Source organism: Lissotriton helveticus, chromosome 1_1 (assembly GCF_964261635.1).
Source record: "Lissotriton helveticus chromosome 1_1, aLisHel1.1, whole genome shotgun sequence".
Classification (NCBI taxonomy): Eukaryota; Metazoa; Chordata; class Amphibia; order Caudata; family Salamandridae; genus Lissotriton; species Lissotriton helveticus.
In genome coordinates, this window is record NC_136057.1 from 280815453 (window position 1) to 280832132 (window position 16680).

Here is a 16680-nt window from a genome sequence, read left to right on the forward strand (position 1 = left end):
TGAGTTTTCAACAAGTTCAAAACACTACAGTGCTGAAATTATTATAATTATTCCTTTATGGTAAACGGTTGCTCCAGGTCTCCGACATATATCTGAGAAGCTAACGATAATGCTGTTCTGGAGACCAGGCCTCCTCTCCAAAGCAAGAGCCATCATCCCTACAGCCTACAAACGTGGTACTTGGTAGCCCGACTCTTGAATTGTTGACATCTGCATTGTCTCAGCACTGTTTAAACATTCCGAAGGAAGCCAAATATTTGCCTCCAGTGTGCCCTATGCTTTATAATACACGAGAGATGTAATCTGATGCTTGTAGAAGGAATGCCATTTGGCAGGCAGTGAGAAGTAATGCTGTATTATTTTCAAAATCCAGGCCATCTGATCTCTTTCAAGAAGGTGCTCCTAGTGGAGGTCACTACTCGCCGGAAACCTGTTTCTCCGGTCTCTCCTGTTGCCATCCCAGTAATTAAAGTTTTTTGAAAGTCATCAGAAAGTTTCCCCTCCTTGTTGGAAGAACTTAGCCTTAAATGGATATAGACGTGATCCTTTCCAAACCAATCTGTCCTTTGTCTTCACTGCAATACATGGAGATGATTGACAGAGTGCTGAAACTTTTCAGAGACTCACCCCAGGTCACAAATCTGGGTTGAATCCTTCATTGTTCTTTAGCTCACTTCGCCACCCCAGTTCAGACCCAGCTATATGCAAATCAGTCTTGACCCTATGCCTCATGGGAAGAGTAATGGTAGTCTTGAAAACTCATCCCTTAATTTCCAAAGTTATCCCCTATTTCTGCATAAATCAGAAACACTCTAGCCAAAACGAAACCTCTTCAAACGTAAAATATAGGAGTTGTGAGGAAATGTGATCTAATTATATAGTGTGGTTGTGCGACCTCACTTTGTAATATATTTATCAACCCATTTAGGACCAGTAGGTTCCATTTGTCAAACCTTTAGCTGAACCCTGGGTAGCTGTGGCTCTGAGCAACAAGACTTACACAAAGCAACAACTGTTAAGCATTTAAACAGCACAAAAACAAATGAAGAAGAAATCCAACAGCAATTTATAAAAAAGAAACTGTATTTGTATGTACTTTTAGAAACCACAATGAAAAAGATACACCGAAGTTTCCGGAGCTATGGAATTTGCAAAGTATAGTAAATCAAATCATTTCAGCTAGTTGTAGTGCGGTCATTTAGTCACTTTAGGCGTCCAACTTCAGCAGGAAACCAGTCGGGAATACTAGCAAGGTCTTCCGAATCTGTTCCCTCAACAGGTGATTCAGTTCCAGGCAATTAATATCCCCTTTGCAATGGATTCCAATTAAAATGGTCCTGATGCAATGGATGAAGGATGCGAACAGGAGGTCGGCCAACTTACTTACAATTTGAATCTCTTGATTTGGGTGTGCTCTGGAGACACATTCTGCATGAGCAGGACACAGTAGGCACAGTCACTTTCCTTTGCTAGCCACAAGTTTCAGCAAGCGCCGTCCACACCGTTGCAGCCTCTTTTTGCAGGTTACACAGTGTGATAGGACAGTCCTACTTTAGTCCTTCTTCCAGTCCACATGAGATCTGAGTTATGGATGGCATTTATGTTCAGAAACTGCTCTCAGGTTAGATACGGTCTGTAGCCAATGGGCAACTTGGTTCCTTCCCTCATGATGACTTCTTCCTGGGAATTGTGGCATCTGGCCATCCCAAGGTGCAGCATTCTGCCCACTCCTGACATGGCAGAACCCCTGTCTTGGCATCCAGGGCTCCCCAGCGCAAACCAGAGGTGTGGCTTCCAAGAGGGCCACACACCTCAAAAATCCATTTGACAACAGGTTTCCCCTCTCCTTCCCAGGTGTCACTTACTCTGTCTAGGCAGTGGGGCTGCCCCTCTCCTAATTGTTCCCCATTTGCTCTTCAAAGATGGCTTCAGCTTTGAAGCTCACCTTTTTGTCCAACACCTGGATGGGTTCCTGCAGGAGGGAGGTGACACCTCTCTCCAGTGTAGACCCCTATTGTCTCCTTTCCTGGTAGTCATTAGCATGTCTCCCTAGGAGGGCAAAAAGCTGTTTCGTACTCCAGTTCCTTGTGGAACTGTGAAGAGCGCAGTAGATTGACGGCAACACAGTGGTAACTTCGTTAAAGTTGCACACTAACTTGTTTGTAATTTCGACTTGAGAATCAAGTCGGGCTTAATGTAACACGTTGTTTGATTCCTTGGAGTACCATCCTTGGTCGCATTGTACAGGATTTAGTACAGCTAAGAGGTCAGAGTCTTTCCACAGTAAAAGCATGTTTGCATTTTTACTGCCCGAAAACGTAAAGTACATGTTCTGCCTATGAAATATCCAGCACCCTACCTTAGTGCTTGGTAGGCCTGCCATAGGGGTGACTTGCATATGTTCAGGGAACATTTGACTTTGCAATTGGTTTAAATGGCAAAGTCGGGCTAGCAGTTAAAAACTACCATCGCAGGCTTGGATTCAATATACTTGGGATATACAGGTAAGTTAGCCTATGCCAATTGTGTATAGCCAATGTAATATACATATTTTGGGGTCAGGCGCTCGCACTGATGTTTGGTTAGCAGGCTTCAGTACACTCTGAGTCAAAAACCCAGCAGCATCAGTCAAAAAACTTGAGCATGACCATACAAAAAGAGGCATTTCCTTACAGGAGTGTTGAGTTCCCTCTAGAAAAGACAGAGGGAGTAGAAAAGTAGTCATTTTCAGAACATGCCTCCAAGCATTGAAGCAATTTGTGGAAAAAGCTGGATAATTGTTGTCCGTCTCTTAATCCAACAGATCTTTTCCCAAGAGACTCGTGGGCTCATTTAACAAGGGAGAAGGCAACAATTGCAATCGTAATACAGAATGTCTATATTCAGACTGCAAAACAGATAGGCTTTTTAAAAATGTCTGTTTGGCTAAAATTTCCTGATTCTCTATTGAGTGGGGTTCTCATTTTTGAATACCGTCTTTTCTGGGGGACGGGGGGCATGAGCTTATGAATCTATCTAGTGTTTTAATAAACCATGACGGTGAGAGTAAATTTACATGCATTCCTAGTTTTTCATTGCTGAAGATGGGTGTTTTCAGATTGATTCAAGACCCTGCTAATTGCTTTAAAAAAGAGAGATAGACCAACTACTGGTGCAGGCCCATTGAGTTGCTGCCTACCAGACAAGTGCAGTCTTACATTTGCAAGCTTTATGAGGCTGCTGCCTACCTATTCATATTTAACTTGAATTCTAATATGTTTTTAAAGAGTTACTCTTTAATAAATCACCAATTTGATTCCCTGTCAATTTCTTTTTTAATACAAACTAATTCCTATACATGTAGCATTTAGATAGGCACACATGCTGATAGATTAATTTCTTTTGAAAAATGTGCTCTGGTATCTTGCACTTATCCGTAAGTATTAAATGCTCCTGCTTTACCTGACTGACCATCTGCAATGCTTTAGCAGTTCCTCCACTGTTTACTGTCAATGATGTGGACGAGTTGTATTGCTTTTAGGAGAAAAGTCTCCAAAGGTTTAGCTTATTACTGCAGTTTAATAACTGCTATTGATTGGCACACCCACCTACATCACTTTCCAACTCTCAGGCAGTGTGAGCTGCGCTAGCCCGCACAACATTTAAGCTCCCTTGTCACTCTTCACTCAAGCTTGGTCTCCTTAAACATCTTCTTCCTTTGACTTGCTACTCGTTCAGACTTTCCGGTCCCTCCACAGCCTTTAGTGTTGCAAGCATCTCTCCACACCAATACTCACCAGTGCTCTGCAACTGAGCTTAGTTTTCAGAACGTGGTGCTGAGGACATAGAAGAATCTTCAATGACATACAAAAACAGAAGTGTGAGGGGGTCCTGTCTAAAAAGACCTGTAAGCCTCAGGGTGATCCTGGAGTGTGTACATAATGGCTATTGGCATTCCAAATGGCAACAGCCAGGTGAGGGTGCTAATTCAGAGTACTGGCCCATGATGATCATTGCTTTCATTGTGGGAATCTCTCCTAATCCTGGGACGTGTGGGGCGGGAGTGTTTTTTAAATACTCTGCCCACCTCATTCACGCACAATGCGGACTCTTCTGACATTGAGGTACCCAAACAGTATATTTACTGGTACAACATTGACTGTTTTAAAATACACCACATATGAGAGGGTGGTTTGGGTCTCGAAATGAGGCAGTGAAGGGGTTTTTTAATATTTCCTAATTAGATTGTTTTGGAAGTTGGGTATTTTTGTTTGTAATTTCAGCTTTGATGCATGTCTCATTGCAAAGTTCAAGGGGTGCCTCTTCAATACTCCAGGCAGAGGAGTGATTGGAGGAGATGCTGATTTCTTGCTGTTCTCTTCCAGTGCTGGAGGCGGAGTACACATCGAGCCTCGATATCGCCAATTTCCTCAGTTGACCAAGTCACAGGTTTGGAGGTCGGAGTTTCTGAGCGGATTCATGTGGTTCTGGATCCTGTGGCACTTCTGGCATGATTACGAAGCAGTGTTGGTGAGATATTTAATATCCTATGTAGTGTGGAGAGAGCATCTTTTCCATCAGTCATTGTCCTCCAATGCTTATGTATATAGTCACCATTCCATGCGCAAAAGGGCTATTATGCATCAGTCACGACATGTAGATGTAACATTGTCTATTGAGACAGTCTTTTACTAAGATGAAAAGTGTAGTTTTGGTCTGTTTTTCACAGTTGTGACAACCTAGAATATCCCTTATCGCCAAGGATAACTAAACCAACTCCAAACAGATGTAAATGTGTACTCTTAAATAACTGAAGCAATAATGGCCAGCCTGCTGTAAATGGCACGTTCGACTCCCAAATACTCGGAACATGTGTGAGAACGAATCACACTTTTTAATGGTAATCTCTCAACCCTCAGCCATGCTCCAGTTCTGGAACATCGGCCTCCTTAATGTCAGGTGACTGATGACTAAGGTATCTCCTTTGTGCCAGTCTGATATTCTTTGGTATCCAATTTCTCTATCTATAGCATAGGTGCACTGCATTACTTTCACTAGACTCCCTGTGAGACAGCAAGAAATGCAATAATCAGCTGGCCAAGTTGTTTACAAAGTACATATAATTGTATTCTCTCTTCCGTCTCAAGTGATTAGTAGGATATGGCAGTATACAAAAAGTGATAGATGGAATGCTTGAATTAATCGCAATCATTGGTAAGTCACTTTCCAGTCATCATTGTTTTGCTTACCTTGCCACCTGCGTTTGACCCAGCTATATACAAATTCGTCTTGACACTACTCCAATGGGAACTGCCCAGCCCAAACTGCCAAGCCAAGTTCTCCCTGAGCTGGAACACAAGCAACCCAGAGCCAGTTTCGCCCTTGTAGTGGACTCATCGGCTCGGTATAGCTTGGTTCTAGTGACATAGTGTGCATTTGATGCCCTGGGCACACAGGGTATGCCAAGGCGTGGGTCAGGGGCTCACTGTGCCACTGGAACCAAGCTATACCTGGCTGAAAATCCCGAACTAGGGCAAAACAGATCCTAGCTTGCCTGTGTTTTTGTTGGTAGCGTGGCAGTTCATCTGAACTGAGGACAGGGTTATGACTAATTCGAATATGGCAGGGTCTAAACTGAGGTGGCATGATGGGCAAAATAATGATGTATTGGGATGCAGACAGAGCGATTGCCAGTGGCTGGGATTAATTCAAGCATTCCATCATCACCTCGTTGTTTTTGCATAGTGCGATAATAAGGCACTATCAACTGCTCCTCGACAAGGGAATTGTAATTTGGGGCCATTTGCCTGTTTGAACCCAGTACTTATCTTACAGCTGTCGGAAAAGCAGGATTAATCTTTCTATTCTGGTCCAATCATAGCCTCTCTTTTGATGATCGCTAAGAGCATTGCATGACTATTTGATTTTAAAAAATATATTTTTTTAGGGTCACTTCCCTTATCCTGACAGTTCTAAATGGACAGATGAAGAGTTGGGAATCCCTCCAGATGATGAAGAATAGACTATAAAGATCTCATCTATCAGTAAGTCCTTGCTGTTTTGATTCTTGCTAGTATAGGTTTTCTGCAGAAGCACTTCCACCTTCTTTGTCTTGACCAGATGCCCTCAATTGCGTTCCATGTCAAGTCTTAAGACTGTAGTTCTCATGCTTAGTGATGGTGTCAAGCAATTCGAATGCCGTAAAAAACACTCTCCACCCTTCTCTCGATTACGTTTCTTTTTTTTTTTGGTCCTAAGGGTAGAATGATGTTTTACTATTAACGGAATTCCGAAATTTCTAGCAGACTTGTTTTAAAGGAAAAGCATAATTTTTAATTGATTCAGTACTACTGTAGCAGTTCTAACGATTATCACCACGTTCTAAGTCATCACAACATTTGATGTTCTCTCTTCCCTGTGAACTGAATAAACACAGAAATTGTTTTGTGGTTGCTAAACAATTGTGTTCTGGTCTCACTGATCTATCTCCGAGCTTGATGGACACAAATATTTAACAAATGTCCTATGCACTTTGTATTTGGTCTGTGAGATTAATTAAACATTTGGTCTGTTTAGTTTTAGCGTGGTCACCCTAAAGGTTTAATAGAGGTTGATTATTGCATTGTATGTCAATAACATTGGGCAGAGGACGGGAAGTGACAAATGGCATTGTATAACATGGCCTCTGTAAAAGAGTGAGTCTTTTGAAATACATTATGATGCACAGAACCTTTTTATCCAAATTGATTCTTCACTAAAATGAAAAACCTTCGATCTTTCATGCTTTTAGTATGAATAATCTCACACTTGGAATTAACGATGGTGCATGTTACTCACCCTCCTTCCACTACCCATCAGTGCCAACTGATCGTACTACCCAATTCATGTCCCACATCCTTCTCACCACTGTTGGCTCCCGACCAGTGCCAGCTCCTCACAGTTACCCCTGAAAGGCCAGCTTGTTGTTTTCCTTTTTGTTTTATTACTTTTAAATATTTGGCAGTTATGTCTACAACTGATGTAAATTCTTCACCTCAAGTGGGGATAGTTTTATTTTATTTTGTGTTTTCATCCCCTGATCATTATGGCCAATTTCAGTTGTTCTCCGAAGAGCATATTTATTTTTGGTCTAAAAATAATTAATATTATGGAAAATCTTAACATCCAAGTCCTCTTGGCAAAGAAACTTCTCTACACTCTTAGAAGAAGAGAGGGTTTAGCAACCAGCCATATGGCCTACTCTCTCAGTGGAGAAGTGTGGCTCAATGGTTAGAGCGGCAGACCCTGATGCAGGGGTGTGGCGGGGGTCCAGGGTTCAATTCCCGCCTCGGTGGGTCTTGGGCTCAATTTCCTCTGACCTGATAATTCTCGCCTCGGTGCCTATTCAAATCATGGGTCCCACTCTGCAACTCTGGGCAATAGCTTGCTTAATCTCCACCTCGGCCCCACCAGCGCTGGGATGCCTGGCTTCACCTTGGGGGTGCCCAGGAGTGGACATTTCACAGGGAAAAGCCAGGAAGGGTTCCACAGCGGTACGCGTACAGCGACAGGAAACCCCGGTTGGGGTATGAGTGCGCTTTACAAGTACAAATTCATTTCATTTCATTTCTCTCGGGACGCCATGAATTAAATTAGCCAGAATACCACTTGTTCCCTGTGGCAGTTGATGACAAGAAAACTAATATTTCTTCTATACATATTTTATGTGTGCCATCTGTTGGCACACTAACACAAATAGAAAAACGTTGGAAATGTTATTATATGCATTCTGGTAGAGCTAAATCAGAACCAGCTTATTGAGCATGTTTCAAAACTGGGATTGGAGAATGGTTTGTCGGCAACAGTGTGGTAGTTTGATGAAGGAAAGAATCTCCAAAACAAGAAGCTAACAGTCTATCCGGCATATCTATTATTCCATGCACAGTTAATGCACTACGTTTGAGTAAAACCAGAGCTTGCGTTTTCTGTAATAGAAGTTCAGAGTACCCCTATGAAGCAGAATTTTATTTGGCTTTTGTATAGCATGCATTTGATCGTGCTATACAAAACCACATATTGGAGAATCGGGTTTAAAAATCTGTATATATTGAAATAACTTGCGACGGTATAAAGGCAGTCGTGCGATATTCCATGCTCATCTTCAACTCTTATCAGACACACATAGCAAGTTACCTGAGTCTGCGAAGAGCCATTGGGTAGTTCTTCAGACTGGTCTTAAACAATTTGTAGAAGGAAGCATGTATGCTTATTTATGTTTTAAAGCGGTTTTTAATTGTACATTCATGCTACATCTTTAGCAGTATTTATCCATACAAGATCAACAGTAGTGCCCACTAACGGTAGTGTCTCCAAACGATGGTCCAGCATTCTAGATAGGAAGGGGCAGGTGTATATAAAGGCTGCATCTTCGAAAATACTCAATGGTGGTATCAGTAGGAAGTTCAGGAGGAGAAAATGTAGAGAAACCAGAAGCACATGGGGGATAGCAGTGAAATGGTGGAAGCATTATTCTCATCTCCACATAAGGATTATCCGTGAGGATCGTTGACGTGGAAATGACTAGTTCGTAGGATCCAACAGTGTGGTCTCAACAATCTGAAGATTAAAGGATTTGTAATGTATCTCATGGAAACATGAACACCGTGTTGATTTGTAAAAACTTTGCATAACGGTGGACGTAGGTTTTGTCCCATTGTTTGTTACCAACATACCCGAACACACCTAGCTCACTAATATCCGTTCCAGTAATCTAATGGCACTTTTCATCGTTCTATTCTTCATGAATTCGACCATCTCCTTCCTTGAAAAAACATCCACCACAAGAATAGCAAATCTACTATCCTCTCCCAAATGCTCCATTGAATCTATGAAATCTAAACATACTTTGCCCCGGCACATCCTACTTCACTCACTCAGCGCGTTCTTTTCACTCCCACCTTCAAACGTTTCTCACTCACTACACAACACACTCTTCCACCCAATCCTTTATATCAAAATCCATTTCAGGCCACCAACATTTCTCCTTCAAACCTTTTTCATCAATGACTGTCCAAGATAACCTTCATGCGCTTCCATCTGGCCACATACTTTATACAGCCTTGATTCTGTTATCCAGCCAGCATTTACTTTTTCCTTTGCCTTTCCCCTGTTTATCTTCCACACCGTTTCCACTTGACTTCGCCCTTTGTCGAACCTTCATTCTTATTTACCACATTAACACCGTCCTTCTGCTTAGTTTCCATATTGAAGATATCGACTTCCTCTCCTATTTTTGCAATTGCTTCCTGTAATGTTGGATTACTCGCAGTCCACAACCTTTCTTGCATCTTCTTATTTTTGCAATACACGATCAATGTGGTCTCTGATCAGTCATTTGTGGTTCCCAGATTTAAACTGGCCCGGATGGGGGGAAAGTCGTTCTCCCATTTGGGACCAGTCCTATGGAACTCCTTGTCTTTGGCCCTGCGTAAGGAGGAAAATTTTGCCAGTTTCAAGAAAGGTGTAAAAACCTGGCTTTTTAACAAATAATAGCAGGCTTTCAAATGGGGTGTTTTTCTGCGTTTTTTGGTTGCTTTTCTCAGCTCTTACATCTGTTGCGCCGGGAAACCCTTTGTGGGTATCTGCGCGCATTATAAGTGTAAAAAAAATAAAAAAAATAAAAATAAAATAGTACCAAAACCACATTTTATGGCCAACTCTCAACCTTGTTACCAATTGATCCACTGATTCTTGAGCTTTCTGTGGTTGAGTATAAAAATTGTCACTGTATCACAATATTCACCTGTTTCCCATAAGATTTCTCTAACGTCCTTTCTGCTTCAATTTTAATATTTTCCATTGTCTCCCCTTCAGCACCCTTCCCTTCTGACAAAAATCTTTAAAACATGCTGTCCTTTCTTTCCTTAATTCATTAAGCAAGGCCTTTTCCTATATTCTAAATATCTTAAACCATCTATAGCCTCTAAATAATTCTCAAAAATTCCAATCCATTCTTCCCACTCTATTAAAGGTGGCCCTGCTTCAGATAAAAACATTGGAGGCGAGGCTACTGTCTGATTGCTTGCCATGGCCATCATAAAAGTTCACAATATTGCCCGTGTTATATTCACTGTTTTCTCCTAGTAATATATCTGTACTGTAAATTACTCCTTCACTTTTATTTCTAAAATGAAGCTCTACTATGTTTGCTTTCACTAAACCAAAGCTGCTGCTCAACTCCTTTGTGTTTACTGCTCAAGTCTTGTTGGTTACTGTTCTTCGTTAGTCCTGTGTTAATAACTTCAACTCCTCCTTGCCAAGCTCAAGTGCACTTCCTTCTCCTTCTGTATTTCCCGCAAATTCTGCTTCACCGACTACGAAGTTCACTGCTCCCTGTAAATGTCTATCACTATATTATGTGTGAGAATAGGTGTACCCCTGAACAAATTTCGTAAATCGGGGTTAAAATGTTGTGTGAATAAACATTTGGGAAATTAGTAAAAAGTGAACCTATGCCAGCTGAAAGCAATACGTGACCAGAAAAAATTAAGCATCAAATATATTATTTTTTTTTTTTATCCAAAAAAGTATTTAAATATTTTTCTCTTTAATAAAAAAGGGATAATAGAACACAACATCAATAACACATTTGCTAGACATAGAATTGCTCTCGTTGCCTATGTATGTAATACAGGTTAAATAGAAGATTATTGTTAACAATATTTACACATATTAATCTATTTATACATGGCCTAATGATGCATCATATTTTATTATGGCATGTCTGGCATATTAATTAAAAAGAGAAAAATATTTAAATACCTTTTTGCATAAAAAATAAATAAAATGTATTTCTGATACTTAATTTTTTCTGGTAACCTATTGTTTTCGTCTTGCATAGGTCCACATTTTACTCATTTCCTGAATGTTTTTTCACCCTTAAATGTCTGACACTAGGCCTTCACTTCGCTGCAAATTCTAATTCAGACACACGCTCTGCTTATCTCCAAGATCGCGTCGGTTGAGGAGAGGGCACGCTCTATGAAGAATCAAACTGCTTACTTTGATGCTGGCTTGCGCACACAACTCTGCTCGCACTGGCTGTACCACAGCTCACGTACTGAGACCTCACTGCTCCACCTGATTTAATCTCAGGCTGCAGAGCACTCGGCGATCCAAATGATTGAAACTGCACGCGCCTCCTCCTTGACGGTTGCACATGCCGTTAAAATGAAATTCACACAGAGCATAGGTCGCTCCCCCTCCGCACAGCACCGCCTGTGTGTCCTTGCCCCAGCTCCCGCTGCTGAGGAAGTTCGAGACCCTCCTCCACCCGCAGGCTGCCACCTGTGCCTCATCCCTGGTGGCCAGTGGCAGGCCGTAGGTTTGCTCTTCCTCCATTGTATTGCCTGTATTTTCTTTCATTGCTCCCGTTGTAGTGACTGCATTTTCATTGTTGTGTCTGTGACTGCTGTGGTCTGTCTCCCCAGCTACCTGTACGTGGTCTGTGCTCGTTCTCTCCCTCTGTTCCCCTCGCTGCCCCCGTGTCTCTCTGCCCGGTTTCCTTTCTGCTCCCCTCTCTGCCCCTGTGTCTCTCTGCCCGGTTTTATCTTCTGCTCCCCTCGTGACCCCCGTGTCTCTCTGCCCGTTTTTGCCTTCTGTTGCTTAGCTGCCACTGCATTTCTGTGACCTTTCTGCCTTCTGTGCCACTCGTTTTCCCGTTTTTTGTGACCTTCCTGCCCTTTTCTTGTGACCTTCTGCTTTCTGGGCCACTCGTTTCCCCCGTTTTTCTGTGACCTTTTGCCCTTTTGTGATGTTTCCCCCTCAATCGTTGTGCCCTTTTGCCTTCTGTTTCCTTTGTTGCCCCTCACCGCCCCCGCCTCTGCGTCCCCTGCGGTTCTGCCCCCTGACTGCCCATTCGTTGCCCCCACCTCCCAGCGGCTCCTCACTCCCACCTCCCCATACATGCCGGCCGCTGGTGCGTGGCAAGCCAGTCTGCGCCTGGACCGCGCCCAGCGCCAGAACCCCTGGCCCCCGCACCCGCCATGATGACCGCCGCCACTATGACGCCAGAACTCTGCACGCTCTCAACCCCGGACGGACCCACAACTGCTTCAAGGCCGCCCGAAGCGCACACACGGTCCCTTCACCTGCCGCAATTGCAGCTACACCAGCCACAGAGCTGACGAACCACCCGCCAAGAAAGACCTCAACCACCTCTGATGCATACTCCTGAACACCCGCTCCGCACGCAAACACGCCGTCGAGCTCTGGGACCTGCTCAACACAACATCCCCGGACCTCACCTTCCTGACCGAGACCTGGTTGAACAACTCTTCCGCACCTGACATCGCCATAGCCATCCCAGACAGCTACAAGATCACCCACAGAGACCGCACCAACGGAGTCGAAGGATGTATCGCCATCGTCCACACGAACAGCATCGGGGTCTCAACTAGCACCGACGACGCGCTCAGCACCGCCCAACACATGCATTTCCTGATCCACACAGACCCCAACTCCACCCTCAAAGGCACCCTCGTCTACCGACACTTCCCCCCCCCACCCCTGGACCCCGCCCCCAGTTCAGCGACTCAATCGCCGACTTCATCAGCACGCACGCCCTGACCTCCACCGACTACTTCCACCTCGGAGACCTGAACTTTCACCTTGAGAACAACAACGACAACAACTCCACAACCCTGATCGATAACCTCGCCAACCTCGGACTGAGACAACTTGTCACAACGCCCACCCACTCCGCCAGCCACACGCTCAACCCCGTCTTCTCCTCAAGCCCGCACGTCTCCGTCAGCCACACCACTGAACTCCTCTGGACCGACCACCGCTCCATCCACTCCACCTTCCAGAAACCCACCACACCCAACAGATACCCTGCCGCCGCTGGAGCAAATTCACCAAAGACCTACTACATGCAAACCTCTCTCTCAGCCGACCCACCGAACCCTCCAACACCGACGTCGCTGCCCATAACCTCAGACGCTGGATCGAGGACTGCGCCAACACCCTCGCCCCGCTGAAGAACCCCCCCCACAGAGACACCAGCAAGAGGGCCAGCTGGTTCACCGCAGAACTCCTAGATTCCAAGCAAGTCTGCCAGAAACTAGAGAAGAAATGGCACAGTGAACAAACTCCAGACAGCCACGCAGCACACAAGGACGCCGTCCACAACCACCAGCACCACCACCTCCTTATCAGGGCTGCCAAGAAGACCTCCTTCAAAGACCGCCTCAACAACAACGCACAGGACAGCAAGGAGCTCTTCAACATCGTGAAGGAACTCTCCAACACCAACGACATCCCGCCGTCGCAAGCCCTGTGCGACTCCCTTGCCACCTTCTTCCACCGCAAGATAGCAGACATCCACAACAGCTTCAACACCCAGACAGCCCCAACAGACAGCAACACAACCGACCCTCCGCACACCCTCGACCATGTCCCCTTGCTAGCCTGGACCAGCGTGAGCGTCTATGACACCATCAAGGCCATGAGCACAATCCATTCTGGCTCTGTCAGACCCATTACCGCACCACGTCTTCCACAAAGCAAGCAGCTCCATCGCCCCCCACCTATGCAACGTCATCAATCTCTCCCTTGAGACCGCGACCTTCCTAGAAAGCAGGAAACACGCCCAACTCAAAAAACCCAAGGCAGACCCAAGAGACCTAAAGAATTTCCGACCCATCTCTCTGCTCCCCTTCCCAGCCAAGGTCATCGAGAAAATCGTTAACAGACAGCTAACCCGATACCTCGAAGAGAACCGAATCTGGACCCTTCCCAGTCAGGGTTCCGCAGCAACCACAGCACAGAGACCGCCCTCATCGCCACCACCGACGACATCAGGACCCTGTCTGACAACGGGGAGACTGCAGCACTCATCCTCCTAGCCTTCGACACGGTCTGCCACAGCACACTATGCGCACGCCGACACGCCGCAGGGATCCGAGACAAGGCTCTGGAATGGACCACCTCCTTCCTCTCCGGTAGAAGGCAGAGCATCTGCCTCCCCCGTTCCGAAGCCTCTGAGATCATCTGCAGCGTACCCCAAGGATCCTCCCTCAGGCCGACACTGTTAAACATTTACATGGCCCCGCTTGCACACGTCGCCCGACAGCACGACCTCAACATAATCTCCTAAGCGGACGACACTCCACTGATCCTCTCCCTCACCTAGGACCCAATCACCGCCAAAGCCAACCTCCATGAATGAATGAAGGCCGTCACCGACTGGATGAAGATCAGCCGTCTGAAGCTCAACTGTGACAAGGTGGAGGTCCTCATTCTTGGCTCCAACCCATCAGCCTGGGACGACTCCTGGTGACCTACGGCACTGGGGGCAGCCCTGCCCCCCACCGACCACGTACGCAACCTGGGAATCCTCCTTGACTCAACGCTCTTAATGACCAAGCAAGTCAACACCATCTCCTCCTCCTGCTTCAACACCCTCCGCATGCTCCGCAAGATCTACAGATGGATCCCGACAGATACAAGAAAGACAGTCACCCAGGCCTTTGTCAGCAGCAGACTCGACTAAGGAAACACCCTCTACGCGGGAGCCCCGACCAAGCTCATCAATCGACTTCAACGCATCCAAAACGCCTCGGCACGACTGATCCTCAAAGTACCACGACACGGCCACATCACCGCCCACCTGAGAAACCTGCACTGGCTCCCCGTCAACAAGAGAATATCCTTCAAGCTCCTCATCCACGCACACAAGGCACTCCACAAGACCGGCCAGCCTACCTCAACAGACGGCTCTCCTTCTACACCCCCAACCGCCAGCTCCACCGACCTCTCACTCGCCACTGTCCCGCACATCCGAAGAACAACCACCGGCGGGAGATCCTACTCCCACCTCGCAGCCAAGACATGGAACACCCTTCCACTGAGCCTACGACAGACCCAAGACCTGCTGACCTTCAGGAGGACACTAAAGACCTGGCTGTTCGATCAGTAGCGGCCTCCACCTCCCCGCGCCTTGAGACCATTGTGGGTATGTAGTGCGCTTAACAAATGACTAATAGATTGATTGAGCATATAAGAAATGGCACACAGTTCGAATAGCAATATTTCCTAGTCACCCGGTTTGTCTCAGCTGATATAATTCAACAGTACCCATGAGCCTCTCCAGAAAGAACCCTCTTACATATGTAGCGTATGACACCCAACGGTTCCAGGACCACACAGGGAGTAGGAGGCAAGGCCAGATACAGCGATTTCTTAAGAATGATAATTCCCACTCACCAGCATCTCAGTTGTGGTAAACCGGTCCATATAAACGTGAACAAGTGTCCTGGTGAATCTGACCTCACTGTGGCTGCATGATAGCTAAACAGTCGCTTGTTGCCAAATTGTGGTAAATCAATATAGTCGTATCGTCCTTAAATGCTTTATTTCCTCAAAGCCACAAGTGTGAGACTCCCTCGTCTGCTCACGTCCAACTGTCGCTCACAGCCCTCCAGGATCTCTGAACCCCAAGATTCCATAAAGCAAAGGCAACACTCTTGAGCATGACGGCCTGCTGTCAAGTCATTACAACAAAAAGTAATACTTTGCAAGTGGACTTTAGCGTTCCAGGCCTGGGGATGGAGTTTTGTTTTAATTAAAATGTTGTGAGATTATTTTTGGCTGTTCCTTTCTACTGCAGTTGCAGTGACGATCACAATGACGCCTAAGTGACTCCTTTCGGGGACCGGATTAGTTTCCGGTTTTTGTAGGAGAACGTTTTGCTGCTTTTTCGTGCTTTTAAAAACTTTGTGCTACAGTAGTGGTTGTCAAATAAATCGTCTTCTGACTTGGCTGACAGTAAATGGTGCTTCATATAGGCATGTTTTTCCTTGAATTTTGCTTACAATTTGTTTTTGGGATTTCAAACATGCATGGCGATGTTGTAGCTTTTATGAATCTTCTAGAGCAAACCGGTATTGGAGAGCTAGGATTTCAGGTGAGTAACGTTTCCTTCAGTGAATTTCTGTACCACAACTTTGAAACATTTTGACCATGGTAATTCCTCTTGCATGGCACTTTGTGTTGTAAAGCAAATAAGTAAATCAAATGTTCTCTCCTTTGCATTAATCCAGGATTTGGTGTACTCCACAAATCCTGACCCTGGTGTTCTGTCCCCCCAACTACATACGTTTTCAGGAATGTCAACTGTCATATGCTTCTTCCATATAAGTGGCTGATTGTTTCTCTGCCTTCAATTACAGGTGCTGAAATGGAGTTTTTGGAGAAAGCTGGATAGTCTGTCACCTACTGTAACTTTCTATTGTAAATAAAATTGTACCCAAAAACATATCTGTTCAGTCTACATTGCTATCACTGGAATATTGTTTGTTGTGAGGTTAACTAGTGAAACCTAAGCTGCCTCAGTGGGGAGGTTAATGACCTCAGTATTGCATTGACACTTATATGTATTTGTAGTTTGTAAAATATTAAAATTGTTCCTAAATATCTTTGTCATTTGATGGCATCAGCAAGCAAAGCTGATACCGCGGCATAGGGAGTTTTCTCTGCTCTATACATTAACAACAACTTCAAGTCTTGCGCACACAGAAGCTGAACAAACTTCACCCTACTGGTTTCCATCATGGAATTCTGTGGCATAAGTGTAAACCCTTCACGAACAGTGGTGGGACGGAGGCTGTGGTGAATGTCTGTTTTAATCTGGTTATGAAATTATGTGTAAAACTCCACCTG

General features: G+C 45.1%; 1 protein-coding gene across 1 annotated transcript in view; it reads left to right on the forward strand.

The window, feature by feature from the left end:
* Positions 1-16276, forward strand: part of NDUFB2 (NADH:ubiquinone oxidoreductase subunit B2) — a 42124-nt gene extending 25848 nt beyond the window's left edge. The window contains exons 2-4 of the mRNA XM_078668190.1: positions 4365-4509; positions 5927-6023; positions 16191-16276. Of these exons, the coding sequence (XP_078524316.1) occupies positions 4365-4509; positions 5927-6001 (220 nt within the window). The 3' untranslated portion in view covers positions 6002-6023; positions 16191-16276. The remainder of the gene's footprint in view (positions 1-4364; positions 4510-5926; positions 6024-16190) is intronic.
* The last annotated feature ends 404 nt before the right edge of the window (positions 16277-16680 follow it).